At 38.3% G+C, this 20,391-nt stretch overlaps 1 protein-coding gene across 4 annotated transcripts in view; it reads right to left on the bottom strand.

Moving 5' to 3' along the window:
- Positions 1-12,507: 12,507 nt before the first annotated feature.
- The window catches only part of PCDH10 (protocadherin 10), a 48,504-nt gene continuing 40,620 nt past the window's right edge, over positions 12,508-20,391 (bottom strand). Inside the window, exon 4 of one of the 4 annotated variants that reach the window (XM_030564453.1) lies at positions 12,508-19,590. In XM_030564453.1, the coding sequence (XP_030420313.1) occupies positions 19,571-19,590 (20 nt within the window). In that variant the 3' untranslated portion in view covers positions 12,508-19,570. Of the gene's footprint in view, positions 19,616-20,391 lie in introns of all 4 variants that reach the window. The other 3 variants (XM_030564454.1, XM_030564452.1, XM_030564451.1) reach the window with 3 other exon arrangements.

Below are 20,391 nucleotides of genomic sequence, written 5' to 3' on the forward strand. Positions count from 1 at the left end.
TGGCTCTTCCATTTATCTTGCAATAGTCTGTAAAAAGAATGATGACACTGAGTTGTGCTAACTCAAATAGCCATAATGCCTGACTTTATGGTTTCAAACAGACAAGAATTTGCTCTGTTTTTCTTTTGTCCCTTTCCATGTGATAAGGAAAAGTCTGGATGCATTAAGTAGAAACTTGACACATCTGTCAGTAGAATTACCATCTCTCGCCCTGTGCTGAGAAGCCAATTGTCTGTCATCTGGATCTCAGTGGACATGGAAGTTAGGCTCTGGAGTCTCTATCTGTTTCCCCAGATGGCAAGCCCACTCTAGATGTGTCATTCCTTGCTTGACAGGTGGACTAGATGATTCCATCATCAGATTGCCTTCCGTTTTACCACTAGGGGCCAGGTGTCATTCTTCAGGGAAGGGAGTTAAAGCTTTAGTCATGGTATATTTCTCTTGTTTTACTTAACATCCACTCACCTTTTAGTATTAAAAAGAAAAATACAAACGGATAAGGATATCCCTAGGCAGAGTTTTCATGTTACCCAAGACAGTCTCTGTGGCTGCAGAGATCCTTCAATAATCTGTCAAAAACTGACATCTCTATGTAAAGAACTTTTCATTTCTATATCTCATTTTGGATTGATGAATGTGCCAGTTCTATATCCTTCAGCTCAGTATAACATTTGCCCTTTCATGTTCTCAGATTAAGCCACTAGGAATTCAGAGCTGTTTCAAAGCATAATTATACCAATCTGCATATAAAAGGCTATATGTCCTACAGAGGCGTCAACAGAAAAAGCAGACTCTTCCAAAGAAGAAAATTAGAAGTAAATCCCATAACTAAGATTCAGTAAAGTTAAAACATTTTTCATCTGATGTGAACAGTCTGTGGGTTTGTAAAGGCACTGGAAAATTGTCTGAACTACTGCTCTGTGTCAGTATTGTGTCAAAATGTAGTTGGTACAAGGGCCTCTCTGCTCTGGAAATGGTTCACCCTTTTGGTATAACACTGCTACTTGGAGAGAGAGAATGGGTGGCTTTTGGTTTTGATTTTAGTTTTTCTACAAGTGTATTATTGGTTGTGGAAGGAGTACTTTATTTCATTATTGCTTACTTAGGAATTGTCAAGGAACAGCTAGAACAAGGGGTAAAGGCTCTTTTCTACTAGATGTGTAATTCTTTATTTTATTTATTTAGACCTCTTCACAGTAACTTGCTTTTACAGATGTTATGATTCCATGGGAAATATCAAAGTCCTGTTGCTACAGCAGTTGACTTACATAAAGTGTAGTCACAAATATGATCATGAAACTAGGGGATACCCAGGAAAAAATAAATTGGTTTGTAGTATTGCCAACCCCAAGCCTTCAAAAACAGTCAACTCTCCCAAAACCATGAGATTTACAAAAATATGCTTGGGATTGCTTTTAAAATACCTTGTGAAACTTTAGGGCCATGTTCTCAGGCTTCTCTCTGTAATGATGACAGTTTGATAGTTAGAAACTTCCTTTTTTTGTGTGTATGTTCTCTGTGTAAATGAGCTGAGATTCTTACATATATGCAGGATGCTAAGAGTTGGGACATTAAGAAATACATCAAATATCACAATAAAATCATGACCATCTTCTCTCTTTGTCCCTCCTTAAGTCCTAATAAGACTTATATCTGGGGTTTTCAAAGTAGCCTAAAGGATTTAGGCACCCAACTCCCAAATTTCCCTTAGGTTCCTTAGAAAATCCCAGCCTGTATCCTTTGTAGCCTGTGGACAACAGGGGGCAACTTGATCATGCATAATTGAGCGGGTCTGAAATATTGCAGCCGTGGAGGGCAGTCTTTCTGAGGTAAGAAACACACGCAAACTGAATATATTATTATATACAGACAGTAAACATCCTGACATTTGTCCCCTGAATAGCAGCTTTAAAGCAAGCAGCTGTAACAGGAGGACTCTACCAGTTCTCTGTCAATCTCGAGAACCAGCAGCCTATTCCCTCCTCTGGGGGTATTATATGAGGCACGAGCCACCTCAATACTGCTCCCAGGGTTGGGTCCACAGCACCAAGGAGACAGACATTTTCTGACCATTGTAAGTAGCAGAGTGGGAGCTTAGAACTGCCTGAAACAGCAAAACCAAGGATTTGGAGAACTTATGACTTGGACAGTATAAGATAAGGAGCTGTCTGATCATTCTGTAGAGGAGTGGAACTATGACTTTGGGAATGAAGAGACAAAAGACTTTGGATTAACAATAAGAAAACAGATTGGCCGGGACTCTAGACTACTGGGGAATGGTTCCTTTAAACAATCATGAAAAATACAAAAATCAGAACATAATCAATCTAAATTTGAACACATGTATTGAGTAAAAAGCATTATAATCAAATGCTCAGTAAGTTAGAAGAGATGTTGTTTTTCATAAGGTGTAAAGAGCTAGCATTCATTCCTGCTTTTATATAAGCATGTCTTGCTTCTTATTTGGTATGTTTATATTTCAAAAATGCTGTATATTCTAGAAAATGAGAACTGGCTTTTAGCATAGAAGCATTAGAGCATATGGCAATCCCAGTCCTAAACACTTAAATGTGCCTGTCTGTGCCAGCTCTTAATTACCAGCTCATTAACACTCAGGTGTCAATTGCTGGTGGCAAAGGCAATACTCAACTGGCCTCGTTTCTGTCATGCACAATGTAATTAAATTGACCTCAGCAAAAGGAGCCCAGTTGTTGCCTGATACTACTTGGACACTGGTTTCAGGTACTAATCACAATAGTGTAATTTGGTGAATCACACAGTGTAATGAGGGAAAGGCTTTGGAGAGTAGAAAATTGTACTTGCATATGTAATAACAACTTTAAGGACAATTAGAGGAATAATCACTGCTCTGTTTTGTTCCAAGCTAATAATGAACTATGGTAACTATTTGATTTTTGCATTGTTGATCTAAAATTCTAGTTGCTATTAAAATAATGGTTACCAGCAAGAATTGATTGGGTTTTGTTTGTTTTGTTTTGTTTTTAAGTATTTTAACATTAAGAACAAAATCTCACCTTCAGTCTAAGGCTACTTCTACACTAAAAGGAAGGGGTGTGATTTCCAGCTTGCATACATCCTCATGCTACACTTGCGCTAGTTCTCATTGAGCTAAACATTAGTGTAGCTGCAGTATCATGGTCAGCGGTGGCATCACATAGCGTGCTGAGTAAGCCCTTATGGGTTCAGGTGGGCTTGCACTTGGCAGGGATAAGCTGTGCCAGTGCTGCCCATGCTACCCCAGCTACACTTTTATTTATACTCAGGCTAGCATATGTGTGTGTGAGCTGGGCATCACAGCTGTAGCTCAGAGTGCATATGTAACCCACGCTGTCAGGGTTATAGCTTAAAGCCTTAGCTGTGTGAGTAATCACTGAGCAATCCATAGTGGGTCATGTCAGCTAGTGCATATGATTAAACAACTTTGGAGATTAGTAAAGACAGCAGTGTGCACCCATTTCACTGTGACCTGTATATATGGAGGGTGAGATAAGGATCTGAATGCACCTCAGTCTAATTATTTATTATATGGTCCTCCTAACCATAGTTGCTGCTAATTATGCTAATTAGTGGTTTTTATCCTCACAATGTTTGTGAGACAGAAAAGTATTATCCTCACTATACAGACAGGGATCTGAGACACATGGTAGATTAAGTGACTTACCCAAAGTCACAAGAGATCTGGCCAGGAGCTAAACCCAAATCTCCATCCATTTCCATGTGCATTTGGCCATCCTTCTAGCACAGTATATTTCTTTAGATTCATGGAGGTTTGGCACCATGTGGGCTGGTGCCTCTCTTCCCCTTATTGTTTCATTCTCTCCTTGTGCTCCCCTCTCTGTCTCCTCCCATTCCCTCCTCTTTTATTTTATAATTAGATTGTATTTGCTCTTTGGGACATGGACTCATTTTTAGAAATGTTTGTATAGTACCTAGCACAATGGAGGCCTGATTCATGACAGGATCTCTGAGGTGCTACAGAAATACAAATATAGATAAATAATAAGCTAGTGTCTAAAACCAATTGAGAGTGAGATGCGTATTCAGTCCAACTACATTACGATGGTGTTACCCACCCCCAAAATTCCTCATACATATACAATATGTGGCACTGTATTTTTATTATTATATTCTGGAACTTTCTGTTCCAGTGACTTTATGTATTTTTATGTATGGGTTGAAAAGCATACACAGAATTTAAAGTAAATAGTAAAACTAAAGAGAGATTAAAAATCCAGAGGACAATTCAACTTTGAACCACACGTGTTTTAAATATAATATAGCTACTGATCCTACAGATTCTATAGCTCAAAATGTCACTGATGTTGATGGACTGTCTGAGAATAGGGTATATGTAAGATCAAGAATATTGTCATGGGGAATGGTTAAAAAATATTAATGACAAAGAGTGCAAGTCATCTGATGAAAAGTTACTGAGCTGGGAAAAGAACAAAGAAAAAAACCTCTAGTGCCTTAAGAATGATGTAAACAGATTTGCTGACAAGTTTGTTAGATATGTAGAAGGAGAGAAGTCATTTCTAGTGACATTACAAAATTTAATGAATAGATGAAAGCATTTTGTTGATGATGTGCTTATTAAAGATTGTGAATTCTAGGGGAAGTGATCTAACAAAGGAAGAACAATGCTATGCACAGCTTATGAACAAGAGGGAAAGAGCTGTCTTGGAGAGTAACAGGCAGTCAAGGAAAGATGTTTTCCAGTGAAGTGCTGACAGATGCAGCAGGTGGGCTTGAGTAAATTGGAAGGTATCCACCAACAAACAAGGGTGTGTCAACACTAGCTTCTGAGCAAATTACCATCTGGAAATAAGCACTCTGTTTAGACTTAAAAAACAAACTGTTAGAAGGGAAAAAAGCTAAAACCTCCAGTAGATATTTGCAAACTGATCCTATGTTTGTTGACCAAGGAAAAACAGGAGAATGGGAGTTGTGTGTTACGATGATAGCAGAAGCCAGGTCAGACTTTTACATGTTAAAAAAAAAATCTGCTTTTCAGACACACGAAGTAGCTATGGCTCCCATTGACTTGGATGGCAGCTCTGGGCATGAACATTTTTAGATATTATGAAGTGCTTTCAAGTAAAACATAGCTCAAAAAGATATTTAGAAGGGCGTTCGAAGCCAGCCAATCCATGTTTCTTGGGTCCAGGTTGCAAATGAGCTTTTCACAGGTAAATATGGGAGAGGAGAGCCCTTCTTCATCTTGTTCTAGGATTAACCTTAATCACCTCAGAAATTGCTCACTCTGTGACCACAATTCACCCCCAAAGGAAGCAGCCCCAGAATGGGCTGAGTGCACAGGGTAGGGGTCCAGAATGCACAATCTCATAGGAAACACTCTGCAGCCTGCTGTCATCTGTGAGTCTGTACCCTGTAAACACTGTACATGGCCTAGCCTCCTGAACTAGCATGAATCCAGCTAGCCCAGGTAGCAGTGCCATTGAAGAAAGCCCAGTGTGGACTTCAGAACAGGCTAGCAAGCCAAGTGTGTACTCAGGATCCATGCTAGGCTTGTACTAGTCATGCTGAAGCTTGCACTTTGCTTTCTTCACTGATATAATTACCTGCACTAGCTTCACTAGATTCAACAGAGTGACTAGTCTATGTGTAGCTTGTTCTGGGTAGATATGCCCTGAGACTCTATCCCCAGTGTGAGCCAGTACAATGAAGGCACAGTTTGATTATAATATTTGTAAAATAGACACCATGAACTTAATCAAACAACATTGATACTAACATATGACACGTACAAAGCATCTTTCACCCAGAGAGCTCACTTTTTTCTGTTGATACACGGGCGGTGCTTGTACAAACTCTAAAACAGGTGCTTTTATAGCTGGGCATGGAATTGTAGCCTAGGCTCTCCTCCCCTAGTACTCTCTATTAACAGTGGTCTATCTGTCCTCATGGCTCAGTCATCTGGCCAGGTCATGTTGAGTCCCATCCCTTACGGTTAACAAAGTCCAGTTGCACCACCATGACCTCACAGCAGGTCTTCACCTCCAACTCTGACCCTTGTAATCCTTTTGAAAGTCCTTATCTCTTTATATCAGTTGCTTCACATCATTTTTCCCAGTGGTCGGCAGAGAAACCCAGGCCTACCCTTTTGTGACATTATTGGGATCACCTAGAGCTGAAAGGGGATTGTCAACACCTTCCCTGTAACCATGGCTACCTCTGTGCTATGTAGCTTTGGCTCATAGACCTGACACCAGCAGCCTTCTCATAACACAATGGCATTGCTCTGGCTTCCAGTAGCCCGGTTACTCCTTGCAACATGACACTAAAAGCCCTTCCAGTCTCGAGTCTCCTCCAGACAGTCTCCACCACAGTTTCTAGTCCAGAGGTCCCCAAACTGTGGGGTGCACCCCGTAGCAGGGCACAGATGAATGTTTGGGAAGAGCACCCCAGGTGCCCTGCTCCACTTCCACCTTTGCTGCAGCTTCGCTTGCAACTGCAGCCCTGGCTGACGCCCAGCTGCATCTCAGTTCCCAGTCCTGGCTCGTTCGCAGCCCCAGCCCCGTCCCCAGCTGTGACCCCAGCCTCGACTCCCTTACCCCTATTCTAGTCTCCCTTCCCACTCCAGGAGCCACATCCCCACTCCCAGCCCTGGCTCCAGAGGTGGGTGGGGTGGGGTGGGGTGGGGCATGGAGAGGAGTAAGTGGGGGACGCAACCCTGAAAAGTTTGGGGACCACTGGTCTAGTCCCTCTCATTAGATCCTCAGAGAAGTTAAATTTGCTGCCTCCAGAGAAGCAGAGCACACACCAGCCTGGTAGTTAAACTGAAGGGTAAAATTCTCAGCGAAATATACTGCACTGAGATGGTTTTGTAACAAAACAAAAATAAGTTCATTAAAGAACAAATATTTAATTGATAATAAATAATAGAGACGGGTCTGATTAAAAAGAAGAAAAAGCATGCTTTCTAGTGATTTAAAACTTAATTTCATCACATCTCAGCCTTGGTCTATGCAATGTAGTAACAGTGTTGATCTTCATCTATGCAGGCTTCTCACTTTATATTCAGTTACCAGCTATTCTTGACTCCTGGGCCAAGAGGATCTACTTTTCATGAACTCAAAGGGTGTCCCCTAGATTCTTTCAGCAATTCCTTATATCCTCAAAAATTATCTTTTGTTCTCAAAGTCAGGAAGACCTCTTGGGGCTTAGTTTTCTGTGTGTACCAGGGAATTGTAATTTTGCAATGCAAATAATCTTTGTGTGATTCGAAATGCAAGTGAATGATCATTGTTCTTGGTCACATCTGACTTGATCTGTGATTGACTTCAAGAGGTGTTGGCCATTCTCTTTGGGCTGGAGACAAATCTTCCTTGCTTCCTTGGTCTCTTCACAGACTCCAAAACACTCTCAGAGAGTATCCATAGTTTCACATAAATTTCATAATGATATTAATGACCAGCATCTTGTTTAGTTTTCAAATGATATATTACAATATAATTTTTAAATAAACATCATGACAACAGTGGGCCTGGTGCACTGAGCAGGTAAGGCAAGATAAGTTTCATTGTTACATAGCAGGGATCCCCTTCCCATCTGGCTTTGGGGCAATTTTAGGGTCACACTTCTACAATGGATTCCAGTCCAGGGACTGCTTAGCTAGCAGAGAAAGTCCACTCCATTAGTCTCTTTGCTGCTGCCTTGCTGGACTTTTGTCTAAACATAGTCTGCTAGTTGGCATCTCCCACAGTTTCTGTAAATTCATCTTTCTTTCAAGACAAGGACTCACAGGGCTCTTCCCTGGAATCCCTAAATCTAGGGCTTGTCTACACATACAGTGCTGCAGTTGCACCGCTGCAGAGCATCTGGTGAAGAGGCTCTATGCCAACAGGAGACAACTCCCTGTCACCACAATAAAACCACCTCTATGAGCGGTGGTAGCTATGTCAACGAGAGAAGCTTTTCCACTGACATAGTGCTGTCCATAACACTGATTATGTCAGTGTAACTTATGTCACTCGGGGGGGGGCAGTTTATTCACACCCTGAGCAACATAAGTTATGCTAACATAAGGTGTAGTGTAGACATAGCCCAAAACTACCATTTTAAGACACCTCCTGCCATTCTTAGACTTGACCCTTCATCCTCCCCTGCCCTGATTTCTCAGTTTAACACATGCCAAGGTTCCCTCCCTGGAAATTCAGATCCTGAGCTTTTATCAGGGCCCATCACTAGATCTTGCTCCACTTGCAGTAGCTATTCCATGTGTCTCATAGTCTCCTGTCAGACTTCCCTATTATAGAGAGGCTCCCAGGACCAAATCTCTCCCTGGGCTTCCTTCTGGATTCTCCCAGTCTCACCACAGTCTAGCCTTGGAAAGTGACAGCAGCGTTTCTCTCTGCAGAACCTTCTGCTCTTGTACTTCCCTTCTTTACAGTCAACATCCAGCCCCTCCCCAGCTGGGTTTCATCTTTAATTAAACCTGCTCCACCCGTCAGGTAGCATAATTGGGCTCTCAGGCCAACATTAACCCTTTCATTGCCTGTATGGGTTATATACCCCATAACATAGCAGTTAATATTGTTTGTACTTTGTATTTGTGACCTTTCTTTTTAGAGTATATTGAAACATTTGCTCATCATTTCTTTCTTCAGGATAGCACACCTTTTGTCATCTCTGTTTTCTTCTCTTCCTTGAGTAATCATGCTGTTATTTTTAGATACATAGTTTGGCACTGATCTCAGATATGACCAAAGAGTGCATAAAGCAGCTTAAGAGTGAGGATGCAAAGTGTCCTTTATGATACTTCGATCCTTGGATAGCTGGGAGGAAATCTGAATCCCTAGTGTAACTGAGAGAAGTCTGATGATTACTCCAAGTTATGACAGCTGCCAACAGCCCCAAGAGACCAATATGTCAGCCAGGTATCAGTAGGGCATAGGGATGCTCCAGCCATGCACCTTTTCCCTTGGTCACAACTGCTATGATGTCAGCAGGGAGAATGAGTGATGTAAGAGACAGTAAACTGGCTCCAGGCCATGAGAAGATCCATTAACCTTGAGATGTTACTCCTGTGGTCAGTTATGCCAGTTGAAGGGCTCAAGACCATCAGAAGATTTGATCTTTTTGGTAAGATCTTCAAATGCTCTCTTGCCTTTGTATGCCAAGTTAAATAGCCTTAAAAACCCTAGATCTACCCAGGAAGGACTCCTCTAAACACAGTATCAGAGGAGACAGCCATAAGGCTATTATTCAAAACCCCCTTGACAAAGGGTTGGTGCAGAGGTTAAGCTGGAGGTATGAGACTTTTAAACAGCCAGTGTTGCAGCCCGTATGGCAACTCAGGGAAACTGCTGTAATGTAGACAGACCCCCAGGGTCTCTAAGTCATGCCAGGAGCCAAGGGATAGATCAAGATCAGGAGGGTCCAAAGGTGGATTAAAGTCACTTCTCCCCGGGCTGTGAGTTCTGTGTGCTGCTTCCAAGGGTAACTTGGGCGGACACTCCGAGCTCAGGAGTTCTAGCTCAGATAGACATACATGTGCTAGCTTTACTATTTAAGCTAGCACCTAACATAGTCATGTGGCCACAGTACCTGCAGATAGCTGTCAGGGGTCAGGCAGGACTGTACTTGGGTGATTAGCTATTTACATATAAAGTGAAAATATGTGATTATAAAACCTTCTTTAAAAACTAAACACTCACTTCTTCCATCTTGCCTCTCTAGAGTTAATTTTTACTATTAAAAATAGCTTTAATGGAAACATTAAGAGATTAATACTTTACCATAACTGTATAATTATGTGATTATATTGCTTGGATTTTAGTTCTTTCTGTAGTATTATCCAGTGGAATCTGTGGACCTTGAGTACAATGGGTACAGAAAATTCACTGATGTCAATTACAATTAGAATTACTGCTGCTTTGCATTGCCAAGTGGTGCAAAAGAGCCAGAGGGCACTGGGGAACCTGTCTCTCAGTTTGGTACTGGCATTCTGTATGTCTCCTCACACCATTCTCTCCACTTCCCTATGGTTTGCTATTTCCTGAGACAGAGAAGCAAAGGATAGGTTGGATCTCCCAAAATAACAACTGGTAAAGAAATCCCATTGATGTCAAATGCATAGCTGGGGGAGAGGGTGAAATTTATCAGATAGACTTTCTGAATAGCCTGGCATTATGGACTTTCCTGCACCAAACAACATTAATACCTGTAAATCTTTTCCCAGTGATCTATTCTATTCTAGATAGGTTTCTATACCAGACTCACCATAATATCTGACACCTTCCAGTGATGCATAGGGCCAACATTTTCAAAACTGTCTGTCAATTTTGGCTACCCCAATAATCTGGCATTCAATTTGACACAGCTAGCGCATCATTTTTCCGACTTTCTGAGCTTCTGAGAATCTCATTGGCTTCAAGTGGAATTATGAGTGATGAGCACATCTGAAAATCAGCCATTACATGTCTCAAAATGGACAGACAGAAAATGAGGAAGATGCAATTAGTGACAGTGGCCATCTATGAACATTTTGGTTTTAGTTACTTGCCCATCATCACACAGGAAGTTTGTAGCTCAGACATCAGTTTTCTGGGTCCTAGTCCCACATTTTATCCACAAGACATGTCTTCTTCCTACATAATTTTCAAATTCTGCAGCAAATGAGGCAAGGATCATATTGACTCAGTCACTACACAAACATAATCTAATCCCTGAGCACTAGCCATGCTGTACATTGAATGAGATAGGAGTCCTGAGTACTCAGTTTTGCAGCCTTAACATTATATAACATAGAATGTTTTATTTGTATGAATTGGGAATGACAAGAGGAGAGGCTGTTATGCAATTTCTTTGGGGTTTTTGGAGATGAAAAATGGAAAAGAAAATAAAGGGTTTCCATCATATGCATCTGTAATAATGTCCACATAAACTATCATTTGGGTTTGAATCTAAGGTCTTCAGATTTATAACAGAGACCTTTGTGACTTAAGATAAAAGTCTAACTCTGTTAACTGTAGTAAGCTGTTATCCTCTGTTGACAAGCTCTAGATAGAGATGCATATCACAGTGAACCAGTAAATTACATATGAGCTTTATGGACTGCATAGCCAAGCATGTAGAGTTGGAAGCTTAAATGCGGGCAGTATACAGATGAGACCACATTAGAGACTATGGCTCTATTCCCAGCTCATTTAGAAATTGCATTGTGCAACCTGTTTGCAGACCTGAAGAAGTGCTCTGCATAAGCTCAAAAGGTCTTCTTTCACCAACAGAAGTTGGTCCAATAAAATATATTATCCCACCCATTTTGTCTCTCTAATTATGCAACTTCAGTAATTCCTTCAGTAAAATGAGACTAGTACTTGTATCCCTCTTAAACCAGGGATCTGAGGCCTTCCTTAATAATAAATTGTGAAGTACATAGAATACCTGTTAGTAGAGAAGGTGAGTCTAAAATACATGGTTTCCTGGCTTCTACACACATGCACCTTCTCCTAGGCTAAAGGTTACTCTGATGGATTAAAACAGGAGGACTGTCTCATCTGTGTCCAGTCTGAAGGTTCAGGTCTGTATGATTACTTCAGAACAATACAGGAGGTTCAATGTGGCATGGGAGCATTCTCTGTGCTGTTGGGACTTTCATTCACAACATTAAGGATTAAATATCTAACAAATTCTACTGTGCACATGCAAATGGTCATTTTGCTTGGCTTATTACTGCCAAATTAGGACTGATTTTTCACAGTCAGATTTTTCACTTCTCTGACCTCAAGAGTCCCTGGGTCAATTTCAAGTCCCTGCTCCTAGTCACTTGTTACCACTGCTAGAGGTAGTCCAAAATGATCAAATCTTTTTTTAAAAAGATTGGCAAATATCTAGAAGCCCTGAAAACCTCAGATATTCTCTTTATATCAGCAGAAATCCACATCCATGGATGCAGATAGCTGTGGATCATTTTTGTGGATCACGGATTGAATGCAATACAAATTTTGTATTCATATAAGACTCTACAAATATCCTATTTTTCACTAGCATTATTCTTGGAAATAGTGGAACTTTTTGGCTAAAACTTTGAAAAAAATTAAATCAGGCTGAAACAAAGATGGAAAAATTTTGCCCAAGTGTTTGCTAAACTTTAAAGTTATAAGTGACTGAAAAGCATTAGGCATCCTTTATGTAAGCCTTGCACTTGATCCACCTATAATTATATTATTAGTATTAACTGAGTACAAATTTAAACTGACTGGTCGATTTTTAACAATCCACATTGAGAGAAATGCAAATGGTAACCAAAAGTAATCTAGGTTGTTAACATTTTTCCAAATCTAATAATCTAAGTCATAGTAATAAGGGCATTTGTTTGTAAATAATGATTTACTGCGCCTTTAAAGTCAGCATTATTTGTTTTATTAACAGTATATACCTCAAATGGAATGAGACTGGTTTTGGGTTTTTTTCAGATGAAACTTTCTGCTCTAGGGTCTGATGGAGGTTTTGGGTATCACTATAAGGTATGCTGTATTTTCTCCTTAGAGTGTATTAAGTAACTTCCCTCTCAGTCTTTCTCTCTCCCCCTCTTGATAACATAAATATAAATCAAATTGAAAATTCTCAGAAAGCTGAATGATTGTGAGTTCCAAGCGTAACATTGACCATCATCTTCAGGGTGTATGATGTTCACTTACATTCTTCATCTTTTCCCAGCTACACTAAGGCACAAAAAACACACTGCTGTCACAGTTTTCTCTTTCTCATGATATTTATGATGATGAATAACAGACTATTATTATGTCCCAATTCATGGCATATGTGAGACAAGTAAAACTAGAGTTATTACCAAGAGAAAAAAAAGATCAAACACTTCTATAAAATTCTTTGCCCTGTGTAGATTCTATTCTTAATTACACTGATGTACATCTGGAGTTAACTTCACTGATGTCAATGGAATTACTATGGATATAATTGGAAGCAGAATTTAGCCTACAAACTGCATCAGAGCCAGGATGTGGTTTTTATTTTTTTAACACTGAGATATAAATGTAAAATTAGAACATCTCCAAACATGTAGGGATGGAGTGTGTGTAGGGGTGGTGGGGGGACACATATTACAGCTGTGTTTTTAACAGAAAGGTTTTGAGATCACCCTCTCCCCAGACATAAAAGGTAGTAACATTTCACCCTGAAACCTTAGGTTGGAATAAATTACACCACCTAGTTTGAAAACCTATAAGCGCAAAGATTTGGTAGTGTCCAGTACAGTTAAGGCTGAAGAGCAGTTTCTATAATAATTGTCTGCAAACTTTCCAAATTCACCTTTTGGACTGATATTTCCTATTCTTGCTTTCTGCCTACAGATTTATATTTATTTTTCCACAGATAGCATGAGCATAACTCTTTGGCCAGCATTGAGTTCTTTTGTGAGTGGAATCAATACACCTTTTTCATTTAAAAAACAAACAAAAAAAACCATAAAATAATGGGTTTTTTAGACACAGTTACACTCTGAAATTTGAAGCTTTGAGCACAGATATAGTCGTCTGTGGCTTTGCTTGATTTGAGATAAAATCTTTGGAATTAAAATATGGCCGTGTGAAGACTTCACACTGATCAGGTGCAATAGAAGATTTCATTAAGTTTATACGTGTTCACACAGCTATAGACACTGCATACATATGTTAAATACACGGTAAATTGGATTTTCCTTTATTGTCTTCAGATAATTTAAAGGCTCCTCTGGAGAAGCTTGTGAGCTGCACATGCTAAAAATCTGTGTGGAGAAAAACAAATTCATCTTTCTCCTATTTAGTCAGTGGGATTTGGGACAGGCTTCACTGGAAACAGGCTTGGTCTCTGAATGCACAAAGCAAATGTTAATAAAATGTTAAGGTTGCAAGATCAAGCGCTTGAGTCAGGAAATTCAAAAAGTTAAGGTTGGTCTGGCTACCTTCACTCTGCCATGTTGTCAACGTAACCCTTTGTTAGTAATGTGTATTACTTTTTGTTATTAATGTAATTCAAAGAGCAGTTACTAAAAATAGACGGATGTACAACAAAATTGAGTTAAATCTCACCACAGCAACCTTTGTTTTCGGCTTTTCCTGACTTTTGTACACTTGAGTTCAGAAATGTATTGTTTATTTAGCACATGGTTTTATTACATTTGTGCATATTGCAGATTTGCATTGTGTGTGTGCGTGTGTTTTTCTTCCTCTCATTGATTTGCAGCAAGAACAGTAAATGTGTTACCTAAACCCAGTGTGGATGCTTTCTGGGTAACTAACTTAACTAGCTTACATCCAGTGGATACTTTCATCAGTTCAGACACACAGAACAAGAACACTGCCTCTGTAGCTTCATCACAATCTGTTTCATCTTCACTCCGTAAAATTTCCAGCATTTAGGTTTCTAACATTTCAAGCAGGATGCTTCCTAGATGAGGCATTTGCTTCCTGGAGAATTACACCCACGTAGCTTTCATTCTTTCTAACATTTCAACCAACATACAATATCATGAACTTTATTAACAAATTCAAAAAACAATTTCACTTCAAGAAAGCTGTCCAAGTTTGTTTTTGCCCATTTCTTACATACGAGGATATCTACAAAGACACAGATTTTCAACAATGGATTTTAAATGTGTGTGTGTATTTGTACGTGTATCTATTTTAGACCAAAATAGATTAGCAGATTAGTGAGAAAATAAAATGTAAGAGCTTTTAAAGAAGCTTTTGGGCTCTGATTGTGGGGGTCAGTGGAACAGATTAAACTCAGTTTCAGAATTTTTCGTAGTGTAATAGCATAATTAAGTCTTATTGGCCTGCTGCACCGTACTTCAAATAGATTAAACAACTTTTCCATATTTATAGACATCTGGTGCCAATGTGTTGCAGAAAAGCTGAAATGACTAAATTTACATCAAAGTTGCTCATTTTGAATTAGGATTTAAAGATTTTTATACAAAACTTTTCCTGGAAATAAACTGGAGACCCAAACATAGAACAATGAGAGGGTATGCCTAGCCCTTTTTTAAAAAAAAATAAAGGCCATATAAATACATAACAGCTTTGCAATACTACCACGGAAATACACCATTTCAGGAAGAATATATACTCATCTGCCCTTAACCATGACGAATTATAGTAATGGAAAAACATGTTTTTTCTTATCTATGGGCAAGTAAAATTTTGTATGTCTGGGGTGTGCCTGGGTGTGTGTGTGAGAGAGAGAGAGAGAGAAAGAGAGAGTAATATAATAACAACGAGGCTGAATTCCCACTTTACATGGAAAACTTAATCCAGTCTTCGTTATGGAGCCATTACCTCTATGGTAAGTAACCTCATTTTTTTTTACATGTGTACATGTGTTTTATGTCAACATTTGTTGATAGGATGGCACACCTCTGAAAAGAAACTCATTTGCAGCTTTTCAGGTTTTAATTAAAATTATCTCCATATATTATGGATATTATTTATAAATTAGAATCCTCACAAATAGATCAAACTGTATTCATCTGTATGTAGGTCATTCAACATCCTTTTGTAATACTGGGTATATTAGCTTTATTAACTTTCTAAATACTGGTCAAATCAGCTGGTAATATGTTATGTGAAATACTTCATTTTTCCTTAGAAAATATAATTTAATAAAAGCCTATGTTAAACTAGCTATTTTTTTTTAAATAGCTAAAGAGTTTATTACAATTTGAGATTCTGGAACAAAATCAGTCTGGAAAGGCTTTGAAGAAACTGAATGGGCAAGCCACTTAGAAATTCTCTCATATGTATCTAAAATGAATTTAAAATAAATAAATATTATCCTCTCCTTATCCTTCATAGGATCTGATCTTGAAAGCCTTTTCTGCATGTAACTCCCATTGATTTCAGAGGCAGTTCTACACTATTAGAGCTTGCAGTATTGGGCCCATAAATTGTAATATATATTACGGTATTAGACACCTAATTCAGAGCTAGATTGTTCCTAACCTCAATGTAGCCATGCAGGAAAGACAAGATATCTCAGTCCCTACACATCTATTTAGAGCTATATGTAGATCCACGCCTTGGTGGTGTTCAGATGAATGCAAGTACATCCCCAGGGAGCAAGAGAGTGGGAACTGGGGGAAATGGGCAGAGACCTAGTGCTAAATTTTTAAATGTCTTTAGATTCCTAAAGATGCAGATAGGCAGCTAGTGATTAATTAGGCACCTAGGCACTTTTGAAAATTCCACAAGATGCCTATTTGCACCTATAGGTGCCTAAATATATTTTGAAATCAAGCCTATAGAACAGTACACCCCTTGAAATAGCCAGCACAACTGCCTGAATGCAAAGTGAGGAGTATGCTTCCCTTCCAGTGCAATGAAGGGCCATGGGAATGATTATGTCTGTCTCTCAGGGGCAAAATGCATCTCAGGTACAGCTTGGTGAAATTTGTCATGCAAAACTTTATTTTGCCAAAAAACACAGATTCGGATTAGATGAAACCATTTGCAAATTCAAGTCAATTTTGGCAATTTTTTTCAGTCAAAAAACGATTTAAAAAGTCACAAATATGTATTTTTTTCTTTCAGAAGGACAGTTTGTTTCAGAATTTCCTTCAATTTCGTATTTATTTTTTAAAAAATTATTCATTTTGGGTCTATGGAAACAATTTGGTCAGCACAAATGTACACAGATCCAGGAATATAGCCAATAGAAAGCATGATGGGAGTTTGATTTTGGCTCACAGAAAATGTTGAAATATTCTCATTTCAGGTTGACCCAAAATATATTTAATTTTTTTTTCCAGACCTGCACCTGAACTGATAATTCAGTTATTTGGACAGCCCTAAATGCAGAGCTCCTCATGTGGCAATGCAGCTACATTCTGCTTTCTACTATCAGCTAAGTGCTACAAACACAGTCGAGACCTAAACAGTGCTCAGTCTGACCATTGTTCTACATATGGCTCTCCCACTGCACTCAATAGGATTATTTTGTGTGGACTGATAGCAGGATTAGTTACGGTAAAAAATGAAACGGATGTATGCAAGTACATATACAGTACAGAGGTCATGGAACAAGGCCAATCATGGAGATATATGAAATCATTTTGATATGGTTATTTTAAAAAATTGCATGCACAGTGTGAATGAGGTTTAAATAAATAAAAAGCACTTCAATAGTCTATTAAATAAGAAAAATGTGAGTTTTTTTCCCTCCCAAGACTGACAACAACCTTATTTTACAGTATATATCTCAGTTTAAAGAGAGGTTTAGAAATAAAGCAAAACCAGTTCCAGAAAGGGCAATCACTTCCTTGCCTGAAAAGCAGCAACAACAAATTGACAGACTTCTTCAAATGAAATATACTTCACACATTTCATTACTAAAATAGTCCATTCTTCATAAAACTAACAAGGCATGTAGGTGACTAAAGTCCCATTACCTAAAGCTAAAGAAACTTCCCACTGCTGTTTGTTCAGCTCAATAGCTATTTTCTGTGCTTTTTCGTGATTTTTATATATACATTTTAAAAAGGATCCCGAGAAGTTTTTGTAAGTTGTACAAATAAGCTAGAAATATGTGTTAAAAGTGTTTAACAAGCCTATTTTGTTAGAGTTATGAAATAAACTGATGACATTAGGGCTCAATCCAGGTAGCAGTCTGTGCATGGAACTCTCACTGAAAGCAATGAGAGTCTTGTGTGCATCAATAATACGGCAGACTCCGTACAAATGATTTGCATGTCTCTATCTAATAGCAATTGCCATTGGAAAAAAAGGAAAAACAAAAACAACTTCCACCACTTGGAGGTCAGATTCTGTCATTCTTACTCATGCTGTGATTTATACTCAGCACTGACAAGGCTTCCAGAATCTGGATCCAAAATCACAGAAGTTAATGGGAATTCCATGTTCTATTGACGTCAATGGGCTGATAATCCAACATTCTATAATTTTGTTTCAGTATTTGACAGGCAATAATTAGGAAATATAGAAGGAACAGTACAGCAGAGAATGTAAAAACGGAAACATCTTATTAGATTTTACACTTGTAAATGATACTTCAAGTCTGTGGACTTGAAAGTAAAGTTAAACTTTACTTTTCACGGCTTTTCTTTTCAAACAAGTTTTTTATATATGTATGAACAAAAATCTGTGAGATAACATTTCAGTCTGTTGCATTATTAAAAAAGGTAAAAATAATATGGACAGGCTTGATCCTGCTCCCAATGAAATCATTGGTCAATCTCCTATTAATTCCAGTGAGAGTAGGGTCAGTCTGAGAATGTACCATGTTCCTACTCCAAATCTCTTTAATGTAAAAAAAGAAGAAAAAAATTATGGCTCAGCCAACTCTATGATTTTGTGATTTGCCTTTTATCAAAAACCATTTCTAGCCAAGATGAGAAGATAAATATATTTGCTTAGGTTTTCACAAAATTATGTCAAAGAAAGATGTGTGTGTCAGGAGTTTGGGAGGATTTCCTTAGAACAGTTATCTTCAGTTACATTACATCTTACATTTCAAAATGTACAGACACCCAGTGTTCTTTTTAACAACATTTACAGGTGAGTTTATAGATCCTTTATAAAAGGTGTTGTGATACCAAATTAAAAAACATAGAAATAGAATAAAAATAATGGAGATTGAGATATACTTTTGATAGTACATAGTCAGTGCTCATTCTGGTAAAACTGACAGGTGCATCTTTGGCATTGAAAATTCAGTACAACTTCTAAACAAAATGTTTCTTACAGCTTTAAAAATAACAAAAACAAACAACAACAACAACAAAGGAAAAACAGGACTGACCAAAATACCAAAATTGGGGAAATATTATTAAAGATTTATTTTTTTTTAGCAAGGATAACTTAGGGACCCTGAATTACCTTCTCACTTTAGTTTATGGTTTGGACTATATGAATCCATTTAAAAATCAACTAAATTGTACCACATTTTTCGGAAAATTATATATAATATAATATATATATATTTTATATTTATTTAGAAGCTTTGAAATAGTACAGTAAACACTTTGCAACACGTGTATAAACTACAGAATGTCTTTGATATTTTGTGGGTCTGCAGATTAACAACATTTTTATGACCCACAGGTGAAAAGATTATGATCACAATCTCTCTTGTAAAGTTGGAATAGTTTGGGGAACACTTGATCACACAAAAATAATATAAAACAGTCAAGTTTAAAACAGTGATATTGCATTTATAATGCACATTTCTTTTATCTGTACGACTGGCTTCTTGTGGTGAATATAAACATCTAAAGGGCTCAGTGACATTTTGGAGAGAGAAAGATATATAGTGCTGTAAACAGGCACACACTGATCAGAAAGGCAAGATCAGTTGCCTCTGAAGTTTCTACAGTTCCACATATTTCAACTCATTTCTCAGGCCTGCTGAGAGCAGTTAGGTCCTATTGTTGGCCATGATGTCTCCAACAGCACACAAATCCTTCAGTTACATAGAACTGGATGGCCAAGATAATGAAGTTGAAAAGTTGATGCTTTTTGTTGGTCGACTTTTGTGCAAATCATGCTGCTTCAGGTAAGTCCTGTAGAATTGACTAGCATATCCTTTTCCGCGCTGCAGGAAAGAAAGAAAGACACTTCTGAGAAAAAAAAATCAGTCTCCAACACTTCTTTGTTTTAGTATTTTTTAACGTGTAGAGAAACAATCAAAACTTGTGACAAACTGTCACTTGGAATTCCCATTGTAGCAAACAGTTTAATGGTGAATCGCTTTTCAGAGAACAGTCTTACTGTGGTTCAATATTCTGAAAACCAAACGTCGCATGCTGTTTTATTATCTGTCTAACATGTCATGGCAAGTATTCCAATGTGCCTTTATACAATCGGTTTATGAATAAGGCAAAAAGTCACACTTGCAGGTTCACTATTATTGATATTTCCAAGTCTATTTTTTTCTAGTTCATCTTTTTATTTGAAACAAGACCTAGAATTTCCAAAAGAATCAGAAGCCGACTTTCCTTCCCTTTCAAAGAGAATCATTGTCCTCATCAACTGACCCTTTAGTCTGGTTTGACAGAGAGATGAAAAACATATGCATTAGTTCTACTATTTAAATCCAAACATTTATTGTCATGGTGGAAATTGAACTAGTGTTACATGGGTGAAACAGGTCAATGCATTAGCAAACCAGTATCCTAGTCCACCAGCTGTGGTAGCTATATTAGCTCCGGACATTGGCTATTTTAACTGTAATTAGGAGCAAAGTTAACAATTGACTTGAACTAGCATTCGGAAAAGATACTGCGGCCTGGTCTACACTACGCGTTTATACCGATTTTAGCAGCGTTAAACCGATTTAACCCTGCACCCGTCCACACAACGAGGCCCTTTATATCGATTTAAAGGCTCTTTAAAC

This window comes from Gopherus evgoodei, chromosome 5, assembly GCF_007399415.2.
Source record: "Gopherus evgoodei ecotype Sinaloan lineage chromosome 5, rGopEvg1_v1.p, whole genome shotgun sequence".
In the NCBI taxonomy this organism is placed as follows: domain Eukaryota; kingdom Metazoa; phylum Chordata; order Testudines; family Testudinidae; genus Gopherus; species Gopherus evgoodei.